This window comes from Canis lupus, chromosome 9 (genome assembly GCF_003254725.2).
Source record: "Canis lupus dingo isolate Sandy chromosome 9, ASM325472v2, whole genome shotgun sequence".
Classification (NCBI taxonomy): Eukaryota; Metazoa; Chordata; class Mammalia; order Carnivora; family Canidae; genus Canis; species Canis lupus.
This window is the reverse complement of record NC_064251.1, coordinates 54,835,230-54,861,335: the sequence shown is the minus strand read 5'-3', so window position 1 is coordinate 54,861,335 and position 26,106 is coordinate 54,835,230. Positions and strand designations below refer to the sequence as shown.

Below are 26,106 nucleotides of genomic sequence, written 5' to 3'. Positions count from 1 at the left end.
CCCAGAGGCTGGCTTCTTGGCCCACTTGGCCATGGGTGGCCTTCGGCTTTAGGTCACGGAAGGGGTGGACAGTGGCCCAGCCACCTGTGTGTCTGGGGAGTGCTGGTCTGGCAGCAGTGGTGGGAAATCGAATTTCCTGCCCATCTGGGTGGCAGCTGTGGCCCAGCCTTCCTCGCCAAGCCCGCAGAGCCTTCCAGGGCAGAGGACGGCCAGGCGCTGTGCCCAACGCCTGCTGTTGGGCTGGGAACTGGCTTCCTGGTGGTGTTAGGGAAGGAGGGTGGCAAGTGCCTGTGTTAGGGGACCCACCTGCAGGGCACCTTTGTGTCACCTCTGGGCCTGGCACCTGGCGCACTGCAGTCCCTGATCCAGAGCCGGGCTCTACTACTTATTTTGCCGAGTTATTTACCTCCCTGAGCCTTCTTCCTTTTGCCAGCTGTGCAAAGGGGTGACAGTAATAGAGCTTTACTCATAGGGTCCATGAGAGACTTAACGGGAGAATGGGCTTCGTTCAGCATTTGAATGGAATAAATACTCAACACGCTGGCCACCCCAGGGCCAAGGAGGCAGCGTGATTCATCCCGTGGCTGGTGACTGGGGTCCAAAGCAGGTGCATCCTCCCCAAGCTCAGCACCCTTTCTGTTCCCGGGGAACAGCCTGCTCAGAGCTAAGTTATCTGTACCTGCTGGATTCTCATTGAGGAAGAGAGGATGCTCATTCTTCTGTTGCCTCATTTCGGCTCCTGCCTATGACAGGTGTGGCCAGCGTCTGGGTGGCTTTTCCATCAGGCACAGCAGGCGTGGACCAGGGCCTGTGATAGTTCTAGGGCCCCAGGACAATGCTCTGATTTTAATTTCTTTTAAAATCAGAAGGAAAAAGGGAAAAGAATAAAATCAGAAGGAAACAATGGATAACAGCAAATAAATGAAAATGAATCTAGCCTGGATTGTGTCTACCTTTATGTTAATGTGGTCGTAAAATAGAATTGTTAATATTTTTTTAAGGCGAAAGAGCCCCACAAGAGTCCTCCCACAGCCCTGGCTGTGGGGCTGCAGCTCCGGTCCCAATTTTAGGAGCCTTCCCAGGAGGGGACTGTGGAGACCAGTCACAGGGACCCTGGCATTCCCAGGAGGGGGCTGTGGACCCCCAGTCACAGGCATCCTGGCATTCCCTCTGAACACAGGGCCTGTGGAGCCAGTTTACAGCCCCTCCCTGGGTTACTGCAGGGGTCACCTGGAGTCTGTGGGGAGGGGACCTAAAAGAACAGGGGGCTGAACTTCTGATGAGGCTCTGGGAAGCACACTAGGTTGGGAGCCCAGCCCTCTCTGACATGCTGCAGGACTCTGGGCTGGACCTGCCTCTGGCCTCAGTTTCCTCCCTGCAAATGAGGGGACCAGTGGGCCTTCAGGTCTGACATAGAGGATTCTGGGGTCCTGCCTGATTTGGGGTCTTCAGTGAGGGAGGGGGCGGGGGTATGGCTATGCCAGAGGCTGAGTCAGTGTTTTCCGGATGGGATCTGAGTCTGGGATTTGGCTGCTTTAGTTTTCACCCCAAAGAGAAGGCAGAAAAGGTGGGTGCAGCTCTGGCTGAAACAGAGACCAAGGGACTGCTTCCAGGACACCGAGGGACACAGGGGTGTGGTGGTGAGAGCCTGGGCCTTAGCAGCAGCCAGACCTAACTCTGAGCCCACCTCTACCTTTGAGTTTGAGCTGTGCCCTTGGACAGCCTCCTTCCTCTCTCTGACCTTCAGTTTCCTCATCTGTAAAATGGGGTTGTCATAACATCCACTTCTTGAGTTTAATGGGGCCATCGATGAAATTGTGTTTCAAAAAGCACCAGCACCATCACCTGTCTTTAGTAGGCATCCCAAATGCTACCTTCTGTATGTATTATTTGCTATTAAAAGTCGGCTACCCCTTTCTTGTGGGAAGTTCAAGTCTGAGAGGAGCCTGGAGAAGAGAGTGTGCTTTGTAATGTCCCAGAGTCTGGAGATGAAGCTGCGCTGCTTGGTGGCTAAGGAGGGAGGGGTCACGAAGCAGATCTGGCTAGATGGAGTGGGCAAAGGCAGGCTCTGGGGGTATCTGGCCCTGGAGCTGAGCCTCAACTCTGCCCAGCAAGGGAGGATGTTGCAGTCATGCCTCCCGGGCCAGGGCTCTGCAGGAGCAGTGATCCTGTCTGAGGCTTTCTGGGATTCTGGGATTCTTTCTGGCAGCTGCCAAGCCCCAACAAGAAAGAGAGGCGTGCGGGTGGTGTCTGAGGCTGTGTCCAAGACTGCTGGGTCCTTGCAGTGATTTTCCAAGTTGTGTTTATATCTCCTTGGAACATCCCTAATCCCCAGGCCAGGAGGGAAATTTGATGTCATGATTTGGATGGATGGGGGAGGTTTCTGGAGGGAGGCGGGCAGAACAAAGAGATGGAGGATTTTCCAGGGTGTTGGATGCCAGGGGTTAAAAAAAGGCTGGTGGACCTTCCTGGTCATGGTTCTGGGGACAGGGACCTGAAGACAGTGCCCGTGAGCTTTGGGGACAGGGCCTGGACCCATCTGGAATTGGACCAACTCCTGGCTGGCTGAAGAGCAGGAAGGATCATGGATTTCTGTTTTGAGAACTAACTTATTTTCTCCTGATTATAGATATAAGATAATGCTTAGAAAAAAAGCTTAGAAGAAACACTACAGACTGTTAACAGTGGTGACCCTGGGGAAGGGCGTGAGGTTTGGGGTGTGGGGAGCAAGAAGCGGGGGAAGTATATTCTTGTGTATTACTGGAATTTTGTTTGACTCCCATGAGCAAGGCAGTCCTCGTTGAGAACTGTTGTCCTGGTGCCATGATTAAGATGGCCCTTTCCATGCTCCGGTGTCCCATTTGGACCATCAAGTGTAAGGTCACCGAATTTAGAGGAAGCATGTTTTCATTTTGTGGTGGGGTTGTAAACACTCGTTACAGAAATATTAATGAACAGAGATGTAGAGGAGAGAGTAAAGATGACCATTAATCTCTCCACGGATTTGGCTTTTTGGGCATCAGGAAATGGTTGCCCAAGTTTTAGGGCACTTGCAAGAGGAAGCTCCTCTTGGCCCAGGAGGAGGATGAGAGAGGGTAGGGTCTCCGGGGTAGTGGGGAGAGCTGGAGCTTGACTTGCTGCCCCTCGGAGGTGGGCTTCCCGGGAGATGCGGCTGCCTGGAGCAGGCCTGTTGCCCCCCTGCATGGTGAGGCACAGTGAGGCCCCCGTGACCCCATGCAGGGGGATGAGGCGTGGCGGCAGCATCATCCCGCCAAAGGCTGCTCCCTCTGCCTCATCCCCGAGAGTTCTCCAGGGCTAGACCCTGCCAAGCTCAGGTTGGCCCTGGAGCCCTGGATATGAGTCAGCCCCAGGTTCAAGAGAGTGAAGCTGGGAGAAATGGAAACTCCCGGCAACTGGAGGGGAGGCCGGTGGCGCACGGTGGGGACCATCCCCTGGGGGGGATGGTGGGTTCAGCCACCAGGCATGGCTGACTGGTCATCTCCCTGCAGATGCTCCCCAGCTGACGGAGCTGCCCCGGGATGTCACTGTGGAGCTGGGGAGGAGTGCCCTCCTGGCGTGCCGGGCCTTGGGCCGCCCGCCCCCGATAGTCACCTGGCGCCGTGGAGATGGCCAGCCTCTGGGGCCCCGCCGGGGCAGCAGGACTGGGCAACCTGATTCAGGAGTGCTATTCTTTGAAAGTAAGAGACTGGAGCTGGGGGAGGGTGGGCAGGGGAGACAGGATGGCTTCTGAGCCAGTCTCAGCCCCCAGGCCGGGTGGCTCAGAGCAGAACCTTGGCCCCTGGCCCTGACCATGCGTAAGGTTGATGCAGGGTCATAGTTTGGTTGAGTGACTGGTCAAGTCATTTTACTACTATGAACCTGTAACAGTAATGATAAGCACAAAACCTACCACTTGGGTTTAACCACAGGACTCCCGGAGGGGTCACTGTGTGGATAATACACATTAAGCGCCCATCATGCTTCCTGACGTGTGTTAAGTGTTATGTGTGTTAACCATTGCCAGATCATGGCCACCATCATCACCACTCCTACTGCTGCTCTGTGCCAGGCTGGATGCTGGGCACTGTGTTTGCATCAGCGACCCCACCCCATCATGCCACAAGCCATGGGGATTCATAAATGTTCCCTATTCTGCAGATGAAGCCAGGCCTTCCTACCCTTCCTTCCAAGGCCTGGCTGCCTCCCCCCAGCCTTCCGACCTCACTTCTGCAGGACCGGGCTGTGCTGAGAGCTGCCTGCACCTTGGGGGTTGGAATGGTGGTGTGCCCAGGCAGTCAGGCCTGCCTCTTTCTGCCCCTTAGGTGTGGTCCCTGAAGACCAGGCCTCGTATGTCTGTGAAGCTCAGAATGTGTTTGGGAAGGTCTGGGCAGAGGCCTGGCTCGTCGTCACTGGACATGGTTCGCTGGTGGATCTGAGGAGGAGGGTTTGGTGGGGAGGTTGGGCCCCCCAAGGGAGGCCACCCCATGGCTACGCATCCTCTGAAACAGATGTGTCCATGCTAGGTTCTCCAAGAAGAGCAGCATGCCCCAGGAAGTGTACCCTTTTGAGCCTCTAGGATCCCCTATCCTGATGCTTCCACTGCTTCCCTGGTGGGGGGCAGTGGGGCCTCTGTCCCCCAGATGACCACCCATGGGAATCTAGCGTGACCCATACCATCTCCTGTCCCAACAGCCCCACCACAGATCGCCAGCAGTGCCTCTACTGTTCGAGTCCTGGAGGGGCAGCCTGTGTCCCTGCCCTGCATCATCCTGGCTGGGAGGCCCCTCCCTGAGAGGCGCTGGCTCAAGGCGGGCCTGCCCGTGAGTGCTGGCTCTTTGGGTGCAGTGGCAACGTGCTTGGGGGATGGGAGGGGCTGTCATGTTCACCGCTCAGCCTCTACTTTGCTGTTCTCTGGTTTTGGAATGTGCTCCTTCTTCCTGCCTCTATTTCCTGCCTCTTTCCAGAAATCTCTCTGATAAATGCACCGATAGCATCTGTCACCCTCTCAAATCCTGCCAAGGATTGTGTGGCTGCTGCTGGTCACCCCTGAAGGTCAGCAGGAGGACCCCGCACTCCGTTAGTGCTGAGGCTGGAGGTTGGAAGTTAGGGGACACAGAGACAATGCTTTTGTCACCCCCATTCTGACGGTTCCAGGGTAGAAATGTGGCCTGTATGGTTTAGTGCCTGCCCTGAGTACATAGCTGGGCACACAGTGGCTGCTTTCTCCATTCATTGGTTTGGTTTTCTTTATTTTCTTCTGTTTCTCCTCTTGTGGCCACTCCTTCTTTGCCTCTCTCTTTCCCTCAATTCTTGGGCCCTGTCCTCAGACATACTGGGGTCCTTGTGCCCTCAAGGCGATAAAGAAGTGCTTTTACTGTAGCAGGTGGGCAGACACTGGACATCCAAGGAGGTAGTGACCGTTTGACTGTCTTTCTGGCTCCTGCTGGCCTGGTCCCAGACCCTGGTGCAAGGCAGACAGGGTCCTGCCCCTGGAGCATATGGGCTTTGCAGAGTTTGGTCATGCAGACGACTCACTCTGCTGCTTGTGTGATTAGATAGGACCCTGAGGAGGACCCTGCCTGGGGGTGTGGCTGCAGCAGTGGTGAGGAGCCTTCCTGAGTAGAACCTGATGGGGCAGGTGCAGAAGGAGTGGTCCTGGGCCTTGTCGATTCCAGGACAGGGAGTGGCTGGAGACATGGAGTCTGTTTTAGCTCAGCAGGGACACCGCGGGGACCCGTGTTGGGCCGCTGAGTACCACAAGCAGAAACCTTCTCAAGCTTTCTCAACATAGAAGGGCCTGGTGCCCAGATGGCTCAGGGGCATCTGGTGTGCAGCCAGGCTCACAGGACAGGGTCAAGGAGGCAGAAAGAAGGCTTGGGCCTGGTGGAAAGGTTTTTGAAAGGACCTGTCACCAAAGACAAACTGACTAGACATCTTTACAGAGGTTACTGCAGCCCCATTCTGGACCAGTGCTTCCTGCCCCATCCTGGTCCCCATGAGGACACATCTGGGTGGTCACCAGGAGCCACCGTTTCTGCTTCTCTCCCTGGGACCACATCTGATGTGGCCACACCTTTGTTCTACTCTGTAGGGCTCTGTTCTCACCCCACAGGAGTTTGTCCTTCCTCTCTGTAGCCTTGGTGTGGCCCCAGGCCCTGCTTAGTAAAGGCCCTGGCCCCAGCCCTGCACTCTTGGGAGAGGCTCCCATGGCCCACTAGGATCAGGCAGCTTGCCCTGGTCCAGCTGGCCCTGGGAGAGTGGGGTCAGAGGTGTGCCCGAGGTCATGGCCTCCTAGCCCTGAGGGGCTGTAGGTGGGGAGGAGTCTCAGAGAAGGAGCAGGGGTTCTCCAAACCCCTAGCTTCTCATCCAGCCTGGCAGGCAATGTGGTTTCCAGAGCATTCCATCTCAGCTGGCTCCGCATAGGGCTGCAGTTCAAACTGAGGCTTCCTCACCCTCACCAGCTCCCACCTGGCAGCCAGCATTCCATCCGAGCAGATGGCAGCCTCCACCTTGACCGGGCACTGCAGGAGGACGCAGGGCGGTACAGCTGTGTGGTCACCAACACGGCTGGCTCTCAGCACAGGGACGTGGAGCTGGTTGTCCAGGGTGAGTCCCAGGGTGGATGGGGTGGGGGGTGTGTGATGGGATGGGGAAGGTGCATGGGGAGAACTCAATCTTCAATACTTTCCTTAAAAAAAAATTGTGCAAATCATACATTTTCATTGTAGGAAAATTTGAGGTTAGACAAGTAAAAGACAGTACTCCCATAATGCCAGAAGCTAAGGCGAACCAGATATGTTTACATTTTGGTGTGTATCTTTCATACTTTATACACATGTGAGCTTGCACATGTGCACATATACACACACTATATTTTAATGACATATATAACATAAATTGTGTATAACTTTGTGTGCATTGTATGTAAATCATTTTTATATAATATATACATTCCTTATATAAATTGCATCTAAATTCTTTATATACCTATATTTCCATATTTGACTCCTCAGACTGAGTCAAGTCACTTTGCTGTAAACCCTCTTCCTTACAAATATATATCTATATTTGTGTCTATAAATTCTTTATATATACATACACAGAAATATTTAAAAACCAAACTGGGATCGCACTGTATTACTGTCCTACAACCTGGGTATTTCTCTTGACAAAAGATTATGAATATTTTCTGTGACCAAGTACTCAGAAGGCTGGGTTTAAGATCATGTGTCCTCTGTGTGGATGAGCCTTGAGCATCTCACCTGCCCCCTCTTGTGCTCCTCCTTTGCCCACAAGGTTGCTAACACCCCCAATTTTATTTTTTCATTTGTTTCATGAAACCTCTAAGGATGTATGGAAAGGATACACTGTTACCATTTTCTAGCGTGACAGGGGAAGCCCAAGTTCAGAAGGAGGGATGTAGAATACTGTCTCACCTCCTTATAATGCCAGTTATTAATATGATCAACGGCTAGGGGTGCGTGAGCCAGACCTGGGCCAGGTTCTGTGTGTGTTTTACTTAAATTTCACGACTACTGAAGAGATAAGATTTAAAAGACTCCCTGTTCTGAGGTGAGACTGAGGCTCAGAAAGGTGCATAGTTCAGCAGGATCTCAGGACTAGCAAAGGCCACTTCTAGGCCCAGCACAGCCTCCGCTGTGGGGCTGACACGGCTCTTGGCTCACTTCATCTCCATTCAACACGAGTCATCGACTTATGGGCTTTGGCCACCTGAGAGGATCCAGAAGGGCATGTTCCTCCCTCATGGGTCTCAGTGTTACTGGCAGAGCCCTTGGCTTCTGGCTTCCCCTCCTGACTTGTCCACACCCGGTTTCTCTTCCTCCACAAATCTGGATGGTGCCCAGAATGGATTTGGCACTTGTTTTTAAGTTCATTGTGTTCCATGAACACTCTTCGCTGCCATTTCTCATCTTTCCATCCCTGGAGAGTAGGCAGGGAATTGGGGTTAAGGAGATTTTTGCTGATGAAGGAATATGGGTACCAAAAGATTAGGTGGTTTGCCCAAAGTCCCAGAGCAGAGAAATGGCACAGCTGGTTCCCAGGCACAGGCTGCCTTCTGTCCGAGACATGAATCTATGTCGATACTATGCCACGTAGATAGTATGCCAGTTGTATTCTTTTGTCGAAATATTTTTTTAATTGGGGTAAAATATGCATAATCTACAACCTACCATTTTAACCATTTTAAAGCCTACACTTTAGTGGCGTGAAGCACATTCATGTTGCTGTACAACCATCACCATCACCCAAGTCCAGAACTTTCTCATCCTCCTGAAGGGAAGCTCCATCCCCATTAAACACTAGCTCCATGTTTCCCCTCCCCCAGTCCCGGACAAGCACCATTGTCCCTTCTGTCTCTGACTTTGCCTGTTCTAGGGACCTCCTGTAAGTGGAATCATGTAGTATTTGGCTTTCCATGTCTGGCTAATTTCACTGAGCTTACTGTTCTCAGGGCACATCCATAGTATATAGTACGTATCGGGCTTTTATCACCTTTTTTTTTAAATTTTATTTATTTATTCATGAGAGACACAGAGAAAGAGGCCCAGACACAAGCAGAGGAAGAAGCAGGCTCCATGCAGGGAGCCCGATGTGATGTAGGACTTGATGCCGGATCCCAGAAACACACCCTGAGCCAAAGGCAGATGCTCAACCACTGAACCACCCAGATGTCCCAGGCTTTTATCCCCTTTTAAAGTTGAATATTTTACATTATTGTTTATCCATCATCCCATTGGTGGACACTTGGATTGTTTCCACCTTTTGGCTACCATGAATGATGCTGCTCTGAACTTTGGTTTATGAAATTGGTTTGTTTTCAAAAGTGCCACCAAGAATCCAGCCCACTGCCACCCACCATGTTACCAATGAAGGGGTTCCAGCCTCTCTCCCCTGTATGGCCTTGGGGGTCCCCACCCCCACCATCACTTGGACCAAGGTAAGAGGAGCCTGTTACCATGAGGGTAACCAGAGAGGTAGGCCCAGTGCATCCTGGGGAGGGGAATGATGCAAATAGTCATGGGGTGTGGCCTTTGCTGATGTCACCCATAACTCTACCATAGGAAACCAATGCCCTGAACTTCAGGGGTCCCCACTACAATGTGAGCAAGGATGGCACCCTGGTCATCACCCAGCCGTCTGCCCAAGATGCTGGGGCCTATATCTGCACAGCCACCAACACTGTGGGCTTCTCCAGCCAGGAGATGTGGCTTTCTGTCAACAGTAAGTGACAGCCAGCCCTGTCCCGGGAGAGAGGCTTGGCAGGCATGGCGGCAGGGTCATGGACAATCCGACCTTACCTGCATCTTCCATGAACCCCGCAACACTGCCTCTAAATTATTCCCATCTGAAAGGCCCACAGACCAAAGCTGTCCCTGGCCCCAATCGCTGTCCTCCGTAGGATGGGCATACTCCAAAAGTGGTTCCAACTCAGCCCTTTGTAAACAGGTGGCAGGAAGCCATCCCATTAACAAGCCTTGGGAAACCATGGGCCCCATACCGGACCCCTCTCACCTTAGCAGCCCCCTTGCCCATCTCTTGCCCCGACTCTCTATGCCCCAGGCCCTCTGGCCTCCTTTCAATTTCTTACATGGTACATCCAGCCTCAGGGCCTTGAAACATGCAGTTCCTTCTGTTTGGAATTCCTTTCCCCCTCTTGGCCCAGCTGACTTCTCCCATTGGTCAGGCATCGGCTCTCTGACTCCTCAGAGTGAGTCAAGTCACTTTGCTATTAACCCTCTGGAACATCCCCTTTGTAACACCCTTCACCGCTGTGATTAAATAACAAATTGTGTATTGAGCTATTTGGTCCCTATGTTCTCTGTGGGCCCTGATGATCTGTCTCCTTTGCTGCTGCTTCCCAGCATTCACACAGAGCTGGGCACTCAGGAATTGCCTGGGATGAATGAGCAAATGCACAGCCAAGGTTTTCTATATATGATCCTATAGCCAGTGTTTTCATATTGCAAAAAAAAAAAAAACCTTTTTTAAAAAAGAGAGAGAGAGAGAGAGAGAGAGATTTTCTCTATAAACAAAGGAATTTGTGAGGGCTACATGGGTCTTGGTGTCCCCAGCTGGCTAACTTAATTATTGCCGCTTAGACACATACCAGTGCTGTCCCTCTAGGAGCACCCGGCTAGAAATGTAGGGGCTGCATAAGGGAGGAGGAGTACAGGGTAATCTCTTTCATTAGGAGCTTTGAGCTTGATATGATGCATGGATTGTCCTAAACCCCTGATCAGAGTTTTGAGAAGGCCAGAGGGACATTGTGCATCGTCTGGTGGTTGATATTCTCAGAATAACTGGGATGATCCCAGGGAAGAAGGGAGATAGAGAAGATAAGGACAGAACCTTCTGGATTGTCTCCAGAGAAAGGACAGCAGGACGAGGAGAAGCTAGTGGGTAGCAGACACTGGAGCAGGAGGGGCCGTGCTGGGGTCATCAGAGTGAGCCAAGCTTCCAGAGGGAGGCTGGTGGTGGAGAGGTGGAGGCCGGGACTGGGGGGAACCATTGGATCTTGAGGCCACTCCCAAGCCTGCACTCTCCCCTTATAGCACAGCCCACCCCCTTTCTGTACCTCCAGGAGTGGCAGTATCACCTCTGCTTCCTGGGAGAGTCACCCTAGTCCTCTTTGACTTCCTGTCCAGCTCACAGTCTCTGCTTCCACCAACAGCTGAGCCCAGGATCCACGTGAATGGGTCACAGGATGCAGAGGAGCCTCTGAGAGTCACGGCCAAGGCTGGTGATGAGGTGACCCTGGACTGTGAGGCCCAGGGCTCCCCACCCCCATTGGTCACCTGGACCAAGGACTTCCGCCCTATGCCATCCATCACCAACAGGTAACCCCGACCACGTGCCCTCAAGCCTAGAAATGGGCGGAGCTTGGGGTTTGAGGAAACTGGCCTCAAGGTGACTGGTGACCCAGCCAGTGTGTGGGACCCTGTGGACACTCCCAGGAGGTTGTGTATTCAACTTCACACATAGCACTTCTTTTTTTTTTTTTTTTAAGATTTTATTTCTTTATTTGAGAGAGAGAGACAGAGAGAGCACGAGGGGAGGAGGGGCAGAGGGACAAGCAGACTCTCCACTGAGCAGGAAGCCTGACGTGGGGCCTGATCCCAGGACCCCGAGATCATGACCTGAGCCAAAGTCAGACACTTAACCAACTGAGCCACCCGGGCGCCCCCGCACATAGCACTTTGGTCCGTGGGCCTCTTGAAGCCTCTCAGGGGACCTCTTAGAGAGCAGAGACCCCTCTAAGAGAAAAAGAGAGACTCCACTAAAGTCACATGTGCCCAGCGCTTCATGCACTGGCCACTGGATGCTGCAGGCCGACTCTCCATCAGTCTGCTTGGCAGGTCTTCTATCTGAGTCCACTGAGGCTCAGCGAGGTGGGGTGAGCTGCTTGTGGTCACACCACAGTTGGGATGGCGTCCTGACTGTGTCCTCGCCTGCTCTGCAGACCAGGTGTCTGGCGGCTGGGCTTTCTGACTCATCTTCTCTCCAGCCATCAGGGGTCCTGAGAATGGGCAGAGGCAGGCCGTATACCCCCCACACAGGCAGGGCTGTGGGAGATGGTGGTTCCAGACAAGAAGGCCTGGAAACTCCTAGGACTCTTGACTTTTGGGTCCAGGGTGGTGGGGTGGGGGCAGCAGGGGGTGGGGGGGTGTTCATGGGGGAAGCTTTGGCCAGTGACATCAGTCCTGGCAAGGTCTTTGAGAAGTTCCAGACCCAGAAGGTCTCAATCCCCCGCCCCCCCTAACGCGTCTGTGCATCTCAGAACATCTGTTCGGTGAGCCCTTCCAAACCTCAAAGCCTGCACCCCTGACTGCGGCTGGGGTCCTGTGCCTGGGCCGGGTCTGCAGTGCCTCCACCCCCATGTCCTGTCGGAATCTCTGCACCTGCATGCTGCGGGGCTGGGGCACCAGGGGAGCCTATGTTTCTCACCAGAAAGCCTGGTGCTCTAGCTTCTGGTGGGCGGTGGCTGGCTGGGTGCTTGTTTATTTATGGCTTGTTACTGAAATGAGGAACCGCAATACCCATTTGTTCACCCCTCCTTGCTGTGATGTGTTAATAGATCAACCGGGAGCCATAAATTTGTGGGAGCTGCTTTTGCAATCCTGAGTGCTGTTCTTCTCCCTTGCCCTCTCCACTTCTTGCTGGCTTACAGCTTTCTCCTGAGATTTATGAGATTTCTGGGAGTTTATCTAAATGAGGAGGAAAATAAGTCTGGGGGGCGAGGCTGGGCAAGGAGCTTAGGCCCTGGGGCTCCTTGTACCTCGCTGTGGATCCTCCAGCTGGTGTCATGTTAGCCGTGTGGCCTCAGGTGGCCACTGGCTTCCCTCTGCCTGTTTCTCCACCTGTAAAGTGGATGGTGTTTATATAACGCTCATGCGGCGCAGCGAGGGATGCACAAAGCTTAAGACATGGTCAAGTGCAGGAAAATCGCTGCCTCTGATAACCACGTTTTGGCCGCTGCTGTTCACAAACTAAGGCATCATTTCTGGTCTTTAAAAAGTTATCACATCTCTTATCTCATTTTATTCTCACCTACCTTTTAATTTTTTTAAATGTATAAGCTTTAGTGAGGTAACAGTCCATATGAGGGACAATTCTGGGTTTTGGCATAATCAGAGTTGTGCCACCCTCACCACAACCACTTTTGGGACATTTCCAGCATTCCCCACCCCCTGCAAACCCCACCCTCGTTGGCAGCCACTCCCATGCCTGCCCCTCACCCACTCCAGCCCCTTGGCAGCCCTTCCTCTGCTTTCTGGCTTGGGATTTATTGATTCATTTTTGTTTAAGATTGCTTATTTATTTATTCATGAGAGACACAGAGAGAGGCAGAGACACAGGCAGAGGGAGAAGCAGGCTCCATGCAGGGAGCCCGATGTGGGACTTGATCCTGAGTCTCCAGGATCACATCCTGGGCTGAAGGCGGCGCTAAACCAGTGAGCCACCTGGGCTGCCCAGATTTATTGATTCTGAATGTTTTGTAGAAATGGAATTATATACTATGTGGCTTTTTGGTGTCTACCTCCTTTCACTCAACATAATGTTTTGGGGCTCATCCATGTCATAGCTTCGGGCCAGGGCTTCGCTCCCTTTTGTGGCTGAATAATATTCCCTGGTATGGAGTATGGGCCACCTTTTGTCTATCTGTTCACCTGCTGGTGAAGCTTTGTGGCATTTCCGTTGCTGGCGATGGTGAGTGACCTCACCAACTTTGATGCATGTGAACTTGCTTCACAGACTCTGGGCCCCCGTGGTTCCCTGAGACGCCCTGCAGCGCTGACAGCTTCCTTGCACAGACCTGAGCTCTGTTTTCTCACAGATGCACAGCTGCCCTTAGTCATACAACCACTCAGCCAGAAAATGAGAATTTAAAAACCCCCTGGAAATACGCACTGAGTGGTGCTGGGCGGGATGGAGCTGCTGCCTGTCTGCTCCTTCCCTTCTGCCGCCCTCCTCTCTTCCTTCTCCAGGGGATGTCCCGAGGCTCTGCTTCCATCAAAGCTGCCATTCTGGAAGCTTGCAGACTTATTCTCTTGAGTTGTAGGTGTTCATGGGCCTCTAGGATCCAGCATCTCCTCTTCCCTCTTGGGCTGGGTTGGGCCTTGTTCTCCTTGCACCTGCTTGAATGGCCTCCCCATCTGGGGCGGCCCCAGCCTCTGTCCTTAGGGAGGAGAAGCCAGCATCTACTCTGTGGCTGCCTGGGACCGGTCTTTCCTGTCCCCATGTGATGTCGGCAGGGGGCTCTTGGCCTTGGCTGCAGTTAGGGTGGCCAGCAGAGCCCCAGCGCTGGTGCTTCTTCAAAGCTCCCTGGAAGCTCTGCAGTGCGGTCAGGTTGAGAGCCATGATGTGGGCGCGTCTCTGAGGCCTCTCACATTTCCATTTGGGCCTAGGTGGTCCTCCGCTCCTGCCAGCCCTCCTGAGGGTGGCTGAGGAGAGTGGCGCCATGCCCAGTGCACAGAGTGGGAGACGGAAGCACATAGGGTGGGGAAATTGGGATCTGGACCTTCCCACTCCTGGGGCTGGGTCCTAACATGCACACATTTGCATCCACACACACGAACAGACATGGACACACACCTATATGCCCGTAAACAAGCACAGGCTTCTGGCCCAAGATCAGGCAAGCCACTGCTCTCCCTGGAGGATCTAGAGAATATTCTGGGCTTCTCCGTCCCCTGAGTCAATGATTCCTAAGGGAAAGACAGCAGTAGGAGCTTAAGTATCATTAAACTCAAAATATCCACCTGCATCCACAAGCCCTTCACATCTGTGCATGCAGATGCTTTTATAGGAATCAGCTTAGTGTACCTTCTTTTCTGCACCTCATCACTGATATTTTTCCCCCGTTTACCCATTTTCTTGATTTATCCTGGCCCATGTCACTTGCTTTTCATTTAAAGGGCAAAATAACATTCCAGGGCTCTCAGCTCTCATGGTTGCTAAGCGGCTCCTCTGTTTGGTGCATATGTTTCATTGCCAGTTTTCAGTGGTGATCAATGGGCTGTTGGAACATCTTCCCACAAATGCTTCTCCTTATCTTCTGGGTCATTTCCTTGGGGTATAGTCCCAAAAGCAATCAACTGGGTCCGGGAGTGGGAGCAGTCGGGTGCCTCCTGCCCCATGTGGCCACTGCTTGTGAAAAGCAGTTGTGATTCAAACCTGCTTTCAGCAGGATTCATGAGCAAGCCCATGTGCCCAGGCCCGTGCCACAGCAGCAGCAGAGAGAAAAGGCTCTTGGAAAGGCACTGGGCTCTGGCTGCGTGTGACATCGGGCAGCAAAAGACCTGGGGTCCCATCCCAGCCTTGTCTCCAGCTCACTGAGCAAACTTGAGCAAGATCTGTCCCTTCTCTGGGCCTCAGTCTTTCTGTCGGAGAAATGAAAGGACTGGGCAGACGATGGGGCCAGAGAACTCCTAGTGGCTCTGGTCCCATGATTCAGCCCTGGGATGCTGGGGCAAGGCGAGGTTTCCAGGCAACAGTGTTTGTTTGTGGCTCTGAGGTGTAGCTGGGACAGCTGCGAGCACTCCTGGCTCTGGCTCCAGCTCCCAGGGGCAGTGGGCCAGGGTCCCACACAGGGCCAATCCAGACGCATCCGGGGGACCTGGGCAAGGAGCAGGGAGGGCACGCTGTCAGGGAGGGGACAGTGAGTGGAGGGAGCATCCCGAAGATAGCCCTGAGTGGACAGGTGGGGCCAAGCTGGGTTCTGATGGTCCCAGAGAAAAGCTGCCCCCTCACTGGAAGCCGGCGGCGTGGCAGGGCCTGCCCAGGGCCCCTTTGTGGGGTCTTCACCTTGGTGGATCCTCATAGCTCGTGCTGCTTCCTGGCCTAGCAGCTCTGAGGCGTGGTCTCACTAGCCTGTGGCCAGCAGCCCTCTTTCTGGAGAACAGTCAAATGAAATGAACTTCAGAACACAACACAGGGAGTGCCTTGGCCGTTGGGAGCATGATCCCAGCACCCAAAGGTCAAGTCTGCGCCCTGCCCTGACCAGCCGAGTGGCCACATCTGTCTGTTTTATCTCAGTTTTGTCCTCTGCTGAAGAGAGTGCTCATAGTGGGCCCTACAGTTCTCGCTGTTGGGAGTTTCCAGTGGGAGTGGGCACAGTAGGCGCTGAGGCATGCGTGGTACACAGGAGGCGCTCAACAGTTGACAGCCGTCTGTGGTTGGAATTGCTGGCTTGTTCCTCGGACTCATGGGGATGGCACATTCTCCTGCTCTTACCTGTGCCGTACTTGGCCCTTTTGTGAGGGTCAGGACCCCTCTTCCAAAATTCTCCAGACTGTTTTTTTCCATCTGGGGCTTCTTACAAGGTTCTATGGTGTGGCCCCAGCAGACCCTGGCCCGGCCCCAGCAGACCCAGGCCTGGCCCCAGAAGGCCCTGCCTCGGCCCTACCAGGCCTTGGCCTGGTCCCAGCAGACCTGGGACCGGGTGCATGGGCATGTGGCAGGCATGTGTGGATGAGGACCAGCCCTCCGGTGGGCTGGGTAACTGTGAGGAGTGCTGTCCATTTGACAGCCACCAACTCTCCTCCTGAAAGGCTCCGTGCTCATGCAGTGAGCTTGGGAGAGTGGCCCATGGCCCTTTAGAAATGGGGGCAGCAGGATGAGGAACAGGGGCCACAGCCAGAGGGCCTGGGTGTAGATATGAGCCACCTGGATTCTGAGCAGACTAAGGATGCGAGCGTTTTCTCTACCTCTGCTGCGGCTGGCCCACCCGAACCCCACAGCTCTTTGTGGGGTGACTGCATGAATGAGCGGCTGGCTGAGCTGGCTGAACCTGTAGCTCAGGGCAGGGCAAGTGTCAGGGAGGGATTCGTGGGGGAACTAGAGTATGCACTGCCTCGAAGGGCATCTGGAGGACAGGAGGGTGCCCTTGAGACCAGGTTGGGGGGGACACAGTGTGAGTGAAGGTGGGGAAAGGAGCGTGTGTGCATGGACAGGTGGGATTGGCTATCGCGTACTTAACGAGCACCTGCTGTGGGCCAGGGCATGTGCTAAGGGCTGGGGACAGGTGGGGACAGCTCGGGAAACCAGCCCCTCTGCTCACAGAAGCATCAGCAAGGATGGGTGATCACAGGTGTGATGAATGTCATAAAGTCTCCAGGATCTTGTAAGCAGATGCACGGCCTCGCCCAGGGCAGTGGGGATAGCTTCCCTGAGCCCCCGAGAATGGGGGCACCTGGACAGGTGATCCCGAGTGAGGCTGCCGCCTGGGTATGTGCCAGGAATAAGGCTGATGGTGTAGCCTGGCTATTTCTTGATTCTGAGCACTGTCTACCAGGTGCTCTGTGGTCTCTCTGGGTAGGTAGGTTCCCTCCCACCCCACCCCACCCCTGCCCTTGGAGCTCCAAGAACCAGAGGGACCCGGCAGGGTAGGTGGGCCTCTCTCAGATCTGACCCTCCAACTACATGTCAGTGTGAACCTTGCAGCTGCAGCCAGCAGTGGAGACTCGGGCCCAGTGGGTGTCATAAACGGGAAATTCCCTTGTTTTCATCTGGCCGCTCAGGCCACGACGGACGGGCTGCTGCTGCTCATACTATACACACGGGTGGCAATGTTCACCCCACTTCCTCCCACCTCTCCTCGGCCCCCACTCCCCAGGCTGCAGCCGCCAGACCTGGGAGCCTCTGAGGAAGGGGAGGGAGAGCTGGGTCACAAGCCAGTGTTTGGGGGAGGGGCTGCTGTGAGGGGGAAGGACAGGAAGCTGTGGGAGTCCATGGGCTGCACCTACCAGCCTCGAGGCCTCAAGGCAGGCCTTCCTGGAGGAATGGAGGAATGTCCAAGTATCGAAGGTTGAGCAGGTGTGATTCGGGTCAATGGGAGGTAGAGGAGTGCCCCAGGTAGCAAGGACAGCATGTGCAAAGGGGTGGAGGTGACGTGAACCTGGTCTCTCTAGAAAGAATGATGGTCTAGCAGGGGTGGGGTTGGACCTTGGTCCGTATAGGTCCCCACAGGCCAGGACACTGTGCTTGGGTTTTGGCAAGCAAGCAATGGGCAGCCACAGGGGGCTTTAAAGCAAGGTGGTGACATGGCAGTGACCCAGCAGACATAGGCTGCACAGGGCAGGTGCTGGGTCCTCTGGCCTCTGCAAGGCCTCAGCTTGTCCATCTCTAAGATGGGTTCTCCCTTTGTTCCATTTCTTCCTCTGTGATAAAGCATCAGCCTTCCCTTTCTGCGGAATGACCTGGGGCTGGTCCTAAATAAGACAAGCTGTCTCCCTTCACTGTTGAGAATTTTCCACTTTGGGAAATTTCTTTTCTCTTTTTCCAGAAGCTCTTACTTCCTATCCTTTAAAGGTCTTGTTGAGGGAGACAGAGAGAGAGAGAGAGACTGCGTGCGCAAGGGGCTCTGAGGTGTCTTAAGTTTCCAGAGCTAGAGGGCAACTTCTGAATAAAGGATCCAGGGCCACCTCTTCAAATATGAGGAAATCAGGGATCAGAGACATCGACCAGCTGCCTGAAGTTGCAGAGCATGTCTATTGCAGAACCAGACCTCGGATCCTAAACTCCGGTTCCTACCCCAGACCTCCTTTTACTGAGCCATACTGTCCCCATTTTGCCAGTTGGGTTTGCAGTGAGGCCCTGGGAGGGAGGGAACCGTGTCCCCACCCCCAGTGTGACCGAGTATATATCCCAGCCTCAAAATGATTTAGTCCTTGTTTGGTGGATGGCAACATTATTTAATTAAAAAAAAAAATAACAACTGTAGATGAGAAAAATCAAGCCAGGGAAGTGATGCCGTGTTGGGGGGAGACATGCCCTTGTCACTGGGATGAATCAGGATCTTTGCTGGACACAGTGCTGGACAGGTGTTTTTCTTCCCCTTTGAAAGATGAAGGGACCAGCTCAGGGCCGCCCAGCTGATTGGAGGCTGGCACCAAGAGCCCAGGCCTGGTGGGTCATACTAACAGCAAGCTTGTTGACGGAGCACTCAGTGTCCCAGGTACATGGGCTTTGTGTGTACCATGTCGATTCAGGCTCACCATCTTCTGTGACTCCGGATGGGGACACTGAGTTTCAGGGAGACGGAGTCCTTGGCCCCAGGTTAGCCTGAGAGAGGCAGATGGTGGTTTGCACAGGACCACTTGCTGTCAAAGCCCTGCTCCCATTGGCTCTGCCTTGCTGCTTCCTGGGGCAGGGGCACTGCCTTGTATCTCTGGGCAGTGGTCTCAAGGGGTGGCCCCTAAACACCTACATCAGAGCCACCTAGGGCTTTGCGAAAACCCCGGTTCCTGCCCCATCAGAGTCTCAGGGTGGGGCTGCGAATCCACATGTTCCACACAAAGCCAGGAGATTCTAATGAGAAGCTGTGCCCTACAAGGCATCGAGGAGGTGGCCTGTGCCGATGAGAGCTGATGGTGTATGAGCCATGGCCCAAGAGTCCTGCTTCTGCACCTGCAGGACACATAGAGCAGTGTGCACGGAGCTGTGGTGGTGGAAGAAAGAGAGAGAGAGAGAGAGAGGAGAGAGAGGGAAAAAATCTAAATATTTAAATGTTGGGACGCCTGGGTGGCTCAGCCGTGAAGCGTCTGTCTGCCTTTGGCTCGGGGTATGATCCCGAGGTCTGGGATGGGGTCCCACATTGGGCTCCTTATGGGGAGCCTGCTTCTCCCTCTGCCTGTGTCTCTGCCTCTCTCTGTGTGTCTCTCATGAATAAATAAATAAAATCTTTAAAAAATATATTTAAATGTCCACTAAACAAGAACAAGCTCATGAATTGTAGTTTGATCATGTTAGGGAATATTATACAGCAGTGAAAATGGATGAATTAGACCTACACACATACACACGAAGCCATTTATATGAACCTTTTAAACAATGCGCTCTTGTACCGCATATTGTTTATACATGCGCTGTCGTCACCATGGGAAGAGCTGTCCTTTGCGGAGTGCCTTTCTCCTCTGGGCACCGTGCTGTGCACTAGGCCATTCAGTTCTTTGGATGACCCTATGAGGGATAAGGTTTCCAGAATGAGTTTCCAAGATGAGACAGCTGAGGCCCAGAGAGGTTAAATGTCCAGACCAACCTCACACAGCAAGCATGTGGCAAAAGTTGAACCCACATGGTCTGGCCCAGTGCATGGACTCTGAGGACACCACCACCCAGTGTGTCCCTTACAGCTGTCCTCAGAGAACTTGTGCCAAGTGCCTGCTGGTTACTCCATAGGAGGAGGCTGCTGAGCAGGGGGATTATTATCCCATCTTACAGATGGGGAGACAGGGGCCCCACAGGGCGAAAGTCATACCCGAGGTTGCATAGAGAGTCCGGCGCCAGCAATGTTATCCTGTTTGAGAAGTGCATGCCCAGCACTTTGCTCACAGCTGCCTGGGAGGGGGAGACTCTTGTCACGTCCATTTTGCAGGGGAGGAAACCAAGGCTCAGCACACAGGGCGGAGGGGGTGGGGCCCCGGATCTGTTGGGCTCTAGAACCTATACTGGGAGCACAGGCTGGGGACTGGCCTTTGGAGTCCCTAGCCCCCGTACTGGCCACTTGCAGTTGGGGCCAGATGAGGCCAGTGGCTATATAGCTGCCCTCCTCAGTGCGTGGGGACAGGAGCTTCACGGAGCCAGCACATATGGGCCAGTGACATCATGTCTGCAGGGGCCCCTTGAGGTCCAGCACAGCTGCAGGAGCCTGGCTGGGGGTCCCGGATCCCTTTGGGATGGGGGCCAGGTGACTTCAGCAAGGCAGGCCAAACTGGGGAGGGCAATGGGGCTGCAGCTCTCTCGGGAGGGCCCAGCACAGGGCTGGACAGCACGACACCCAAAAGCGACTGGATCAGAGTGTAGCCAGCCCTGGCACTGAGCTGCAGAGAGCCTCTGGGCTGTCAGCTTCTCCCAGAAGCCGTGGGAAGGACGAGCAAAGGGGGCTCATCCCCTGCCTCAGGGGAGGACATGCAGTAGAGGAGGGGGTGTTACTGGTGACCATGTACCAGGCTCTGGGCTGAGCCCACTTGGACTCTGCTCACCAGGCTCAGACACAGGCCTTCTGGGTGTGCCCATTTTCCAGATAGGAAGTTGGGGCCCCAAAAGGGAAAGGGACTTGCTTCACTGAGTGAGGAAGAGTTCAGAGTATGGACCCGACCCCAAGCTGTGGGTTCCTCATCCAGTGCTCTTTATGTCCTATACCAGTTGGGGTGGGATCTGGCCCTAGCCTGGAAGTGGAGGCCAGGCAGTGGGAGGGCTGAGGGTGGGTGGTGGACACAGCCTCCATCCTGGCAGGCTTCCTGGGGGAGGTAGCTGGTTCAAGTTGGGTCTTGAGGTCCTTCCAGCAGAGATGGGTTGGCTGGGGACTCACCAGTGCTCCTCACCCCTGCAGGCATCGCCTTCTCCCGTCAGGCTCCCTGCGTCTGGCCCAGGCCCAGGTGGGTGACAGTGGCCTCTACAGATGCACAGCCAATAACCCTGCTGGGTCCGCCTCTCAGCACTATATTGTCCAGGTGCAAGGTAAGGCCCGTGCCCGTGGCCTGGGTCTCTGCCCATGGCCCTGCCCTTCCCTCTGTCTTTCTCAGGCCTTCTCAGTGCCTTTCCCCATCTGCTGGCTGGGCTGGGTCACTTCTTCCTGGGGCCCTCCAGTGTTTCCTTCCCTCCCCTCTGCGTCCTGCCTTCCACCAGCCCTGTCTCTCTTCGTTCCCTTTCTCCCTTCTCTTGTACCCTCAGTTGGGATGCCCTGAGAGCAGAGGGCAAGGCCCAGGGCAGGCCTGGGGTGGTAGGGACTTAGGAGTCAGGAGGGGGACCCAAGGAGGGGTTCTGGCTCCTGGCTCAGCTGGGGCCCAGGGGTGGACGTTCCCCCAGATGTCCGGGTCCTATCCACAGAAGCCAGCCGTGGCATCACCACCCAAGAGGCAGGGAACCTGTCATCTCCAAAAGCCCCAAGGAATTACCAAAGCCAGGAGTCAGCTGATGCTGGCCCTCAGACTCCATCTGATCCATTTCTTGTTTTCACGTGGCCCGCCAATGAACGACGTCCACATTTTTAAATGATTGAGGGAAAAAAAAAACCAAATAATATTTTGTGACATGTGAAAATTACATGAGATTCAGATTTCAGTGGCTGTAAAACCAGCGTTCTTAGGGCATGGCCTCCCACATTCATTTGCATGTGGTCTGCGGCTGCTTGCCCTTTACAGAAAAAGCGACCCCTGATCTAAGCTAGCATCCCATTTCACAGGTGGACAGGCTGAGGCTCAGAGAGGGAGGGGCTCAAAGATTTGCTGTGGGTTTGCATGAGCATATGAGACACATGGCAGTGAGGTGCCAGGTGATGAGTAGAGCCTCAGAATGGGGAGGACTGAGTTTGAATCCTGTTTCTACCACTGACCGGCCATGTGATCACGGCCAGCTGCTTGACACCTCTGAGCCTTGATTTTCTCCTCCGTGAAGTGGGGGCCACAGTAATGCCCATCCCATCATGGTCAGAAAGGGAGGGAGCCGGGGGCACCTCAGCACAGGGAATTCTGCTATTGTTTACAGCAGGTGTTGGGGTGGGTGGGGCATGTACACCCTTGTGCTCCTGGGCATCGAGGCCCTGGGGCGTGGGGGCTGGTCTGACAGAGCCTATCAGCTGAGGGAGTAGATGAGTCCAGTCAATCATATAACCCTTCTGAGCCTCAGTTTCTTCATCTGCAAAATGGGCATGGTATCGCCTGCTTGTCAGAAAGACCAAATGAGATGGAGGAGATGCAAAAGTAAAAGAAATGACCACCAGGGGAGGGAGGATGTGGGGCAGGGGCGGGGGGGGGGGGGGGGGGGGGAGGGAGGGGGGATGAGGGGAGGGGAGGGAAGGGGAGGGGAGGGCTGGGGGGTGGGAGGTGTGGGAGAGAGCAGTGAGGACCAAGGAGCGATTTTGTGATGAGAGCATGTGTGTGTTCAGGTGAAAGGGCAGATTCTTTCTCTTTGGGGGGGTCCGCATGGGGTGTCCCACTGTCCTGTCCTGACAGCCTCAGGCCACCCCCCACGATGACTTCTGCTGGGGGGTGCTATCCAGGTGGGAGGCCAGGCACTCGTCTCTGTGGGTCTGGGCTCTGCGACCCCCCTGGGGCCTCACTTCCTGACGTCCCTCCCCCGGGGCCTGTCAGCGCCCCCCCAGATGCAGCCAGGCCCGCGGGTCCTGAAGGTGCTGGCAGGAGAGATTCTGGACCTGAACTGCATGGCAGAGGGCAGCCCGGAGCCCCAGCTGAGCTGGTCCAAGGACGGGGTGGCCCTGCAGGGTGGGGGGCCTGAGGGCTCCATCCACTTCTCTGCCATCCGAACCCACGACGCCGGCTGGTACCGCTGTGAGGCTTCTAACAGTGCGGGCGTGGATGCCTGGGAGCTGGAGCTCCAGGTGCTGGGTGCGTCTCCCTGGAACCCCGGAGCTCACCGCTCCCTGCCACCCCTGACAGCAGCCTGGGCTACTGAGATGCTCGCCCCTTCCTTCCTCCGGCCTCCAGCCCCTGAGGCCGTGGGGGCTGTCCCGCGTGAGGGAGCTTCATGGGTACCCTGTCCTCTGGGGTGGAAGAAGGGGCCTCAAGGTCGTGAGTCCAAGGTCCAGCCAGGCACCTCCACTCTGTGATCCTTGGTTTTCTCCCTTGGAAAATGGGCCCAGTGATATGCCAGGAGTCAGTGAGAGAACGTGTGTGAAGTACCTGGTGCCCAGAGAGGTCTGAATCGGGGCACCCCATTTTCACTATTATGGATTTGACTTTTTAAAAGATTTATTTATTTATTTATTTATTTATTTATGAGAGAGAGAACGAGTGAGCGCAGGGGGAGACGCAGAGGATGAGGGACAAGCAGACTCTGTGCTGAGCTCAGAGCCCCATGTGGGGCTGGATCCCACGACCCTGAGATCACAACCTGAACTAGAATCAAGAGTCAACAACCCAGGTGCCCCTCACTATTATAAATTTAAAGCAGGGATGCCTGGGTGCCTCAGTGGTTGAACATCTGTCTTTGACTCAGGGTGTGATCCCAAGGTCCTGGGATCGAGTCCTGCATCGGGCTCCCTGCATGGAGCCTGCTTCTGTCTCTGCCTATGTCCCTGCCTCTGTCTCTACCTCTCTCTCTGTGTCTCTCATGAATAAATAAATAAATAAAATCTTTTAAAAAATAAATAAATTTAAAACAAACCGGGAGGCTGCAGCTCTGGAGGGGAGTGCAGGGCAGGACGATGCCAAGCTCCACCTCCAGGCCCCTGGAGCCTTGTGTGGCACTAGTGGCTGCTCCGTGGGCCACCCCATGGGAGGCAGCCAGCACCAGGGGCCGGAAGGCGGAGGGCCTTTTGCCCAGCTGGGTTCTGGATGGGCCATCCTCTCTGCTGGCCCTGGGTGTAAGTGTGGCCACACCGTCTCTTCCCAGAGCCGCCATACTGGGAGGCCAATGAGACCAGCGGCCTGCTGGAAAGAGTGGTGGGAGAGAACGCCAGCCTGCCGTGCCCTGCCAGAGGTGATGCTGGGCCCGGGGTGGCTGGGCCGGGAAGAGCACCCCCTACATGTCAGCGCCTGGGTCATACACTGTGGGCAGTGGCCGTGGGTCATGGAGGGTTAGGGGGTCCTCACTCTTAGGCAGGCCATGCCACACATTTTATCCTATCGATGACCCTATAGGATGGGTCACACCACCAGGCAGTGACTCACAACATGTGGTGCGGCCCCCAGTAACCCCTAAGCCCTAGCCCCTCTGCCTGGGGCATGCTACAACTGGGGCAAGGATGGCCCAAGGGTCCTGGGACTGGGGTTCAGTGGCCCACACCACTCCTCAAGCCACCCCCGGACTTCCTAGCAGATGATGGATTCACGTGGCCCTTGGCAGACTGGCCCTCTGGGGGCTCCCGGGGTGGGGAAGCAGGACCATGTGAGGCCTATCGATAGCCACCTCTGTGGTCAACTGCCCAGTGCTGAACCCTGCTTTGGCCCCCCTAGGCCAGGTCCCGTGGAGGCAGTTTACACCTTCCATCTGAGCCTCTGTTTTCTTATCTGTACAGTGGGGTCATTCTAGTCCCTCCATGCGGACTGCTGGGAGGGCTCAGTGGGATGGAAGGGGTTTCAGGTCCCAGCTCGGTGCCTGACACATTGTGGAGGCTCCGGGAAATGTGCTGGATGGGCATCTGGGTCCAAGGAGCAAGTGGCAGCTCACAGAAAGGCCGGAAGGAGCCGGGAGAGCTGGTTCTAGTCTCTGCTGCACTTCTTGTGCCAGGAGCCCAGGAAAGTCCCTGGAACAGGCCTGAGGGAGGGGCAGGTAGGAGGCCGGCCCTGGGCGGGAGCTCTGAGAACCGCCCACCTGGAAGGGCCGCCGCCCTCCTCGGCCAGGGCGCCACCTTGTGTCCACCTCTGGTAACAGCAAGTAGCCCTTCCGCAGTCCTGGGAGGTGGGAGATGGGAGGCGGGAAGTGGGACCACCCCCCAGTGGCCTGCCTGCCCCGGGGTGGCCTCATCGTCCCCGGTCAGTCAGGGGTCTGTCCTTGGGCCAGACTTCAGCTGAATCCGCATAACCCAAGCTCCTCTGACAAACCTGCCCCCAGGCTGTCCTTGGCCTTCTCCCTTTGAAGCGGGTAGTACCTGGTGGGCAGTGTTGGGCGCTGGCATTCACCGGCCCTGTGACCTCGGGCTCAGAGGGCTGAGGAGAAAGTGCCAAGCCCAGTGCCTGGAATGTGGGAGTCCTGGTCCCTGCTCCTTGTGGCGTGAGGCGGAAAGGCCAGCAGCCTGGCCACTGACTTGCTGTGATTTGGGGCACATCACTGCTCCTCTCTCAGCCCCTCTAAAAGAGGAATGGGGAGTGAGGTCAGTGGTTTTTAGCGGCAGTTGTGAGTCCCCCGGGATCTTCCCCGGGCAGAGCTACAGGGCAGTTCTGTGATTAGAACTCATCAAGGGATTAGATGTTTTGCATTAAAAAAAAAAAAAAAAACTTCCAGGGTTCAAACTCCATGTCCCTCCAGGTCAGCAGCTCTGAAGTCCTGGGTCCTGGCATGGGGTGAGGACGGGAGTGGGGTGGGCCTCTCTGGAACAGCTGAGGAGCTGAGAGGTGCACTGTGTGTTGTGGGTGTGTGCTGGGGTGTGTGTGTTTGTGCATGTGGTGTGTGGTGTGCATGTGATATAGTGTGTGTGTGTGTGGTGTGTGTATAAAGGCGGTGTGTATGGGTGTGTGTGTATATGTTGTGGGGTGTGTGTATGCATGTGTGTGTGGTGTGTATGTATGTATATCTGTTGTGCTCTGTGTGGTGGGGGGGTATAGTGTGGTGTGTGTGGCATGGCATCCATGTGGGTGGTGTGGTGTGTGTGTGTGGTGTGCGTGTTCGCACGTATGTGCCCACAGTGGGGAGCAAGGCCCCGGCAGCGGTGGACGTCTGGTGGAACGTGAGACGCACGGAGCACGGGTGGCCGAGGACCTCCTCCTCCTTGCGGCGGCAGGCGGATCGGTTGGTGCCGGTGGAGTGGGCCAGGAGCCCTCCAGAAAGACGTGACTCCAAGGATGCCTTGGGCGTGCCGCGTCCTCACTGCCCCCCATGCCCACCCAGGGGTTGCTCACCCCTTCCTCCCTGTGGCTGAGGACTGGGAGCCAGCGAGACGGGGAGAGATGGGTCTACGGAGAGAAA

At 55.0% G+C, this 26,106-nt stretch overlaps 1 protein-coding gene across 6 annotated transcripts in view; it reads left to right on the top strand.

Moving 5' to 3' along the window:
- The window catches only part of HMCN2 (hemicentin 2), a 147,624-nt gene that overhangs the window by 45,014 nt on the left and 76,504 nt on the right, over nt 1–26,106 (top strand). For all 6 annotated transcript variants that reach the window (XM_049114406.1, XM_049114410.1, XM_049114409.1 and 3 more), the window contains exons 16-25: nt 3,510–3,698; nt 4,323–4,418; nt 4,693–4,820; nt 6,462–6,606; nt 8,847–8,959; nt 9,084–9,243; nt 10,694–10,859; nt 20,855–20,982; nt 22,614–22,868; nt 23,875–23,961. In XM_049114406.1, coding sequence (XP_048970363.1) covers nt 3,510–3,698; nt 4,323–4,418; nt 4,693–4,820; nt 6,462–6,606; nt 8,847–8,959; nt 9,084–9,243; nt 10,694–10,859; nt 20,855–20,982; nt 22,614–22,868; nt 23,875–23,961 — 1,467 coding nt within the window. The remainder of the gene's footprint in view (nt 1–3,509; nt 3,699–4,322; nt 4,419–4,692; nt 4,821–6,461; nt 6,607–8,846; nt 8,960–9,083; nt 9,244–10,693; nt 10,860–20,854; nt 20,983–22,613; nt 22,869–23,874; nt 23,962–26,106) is intronic.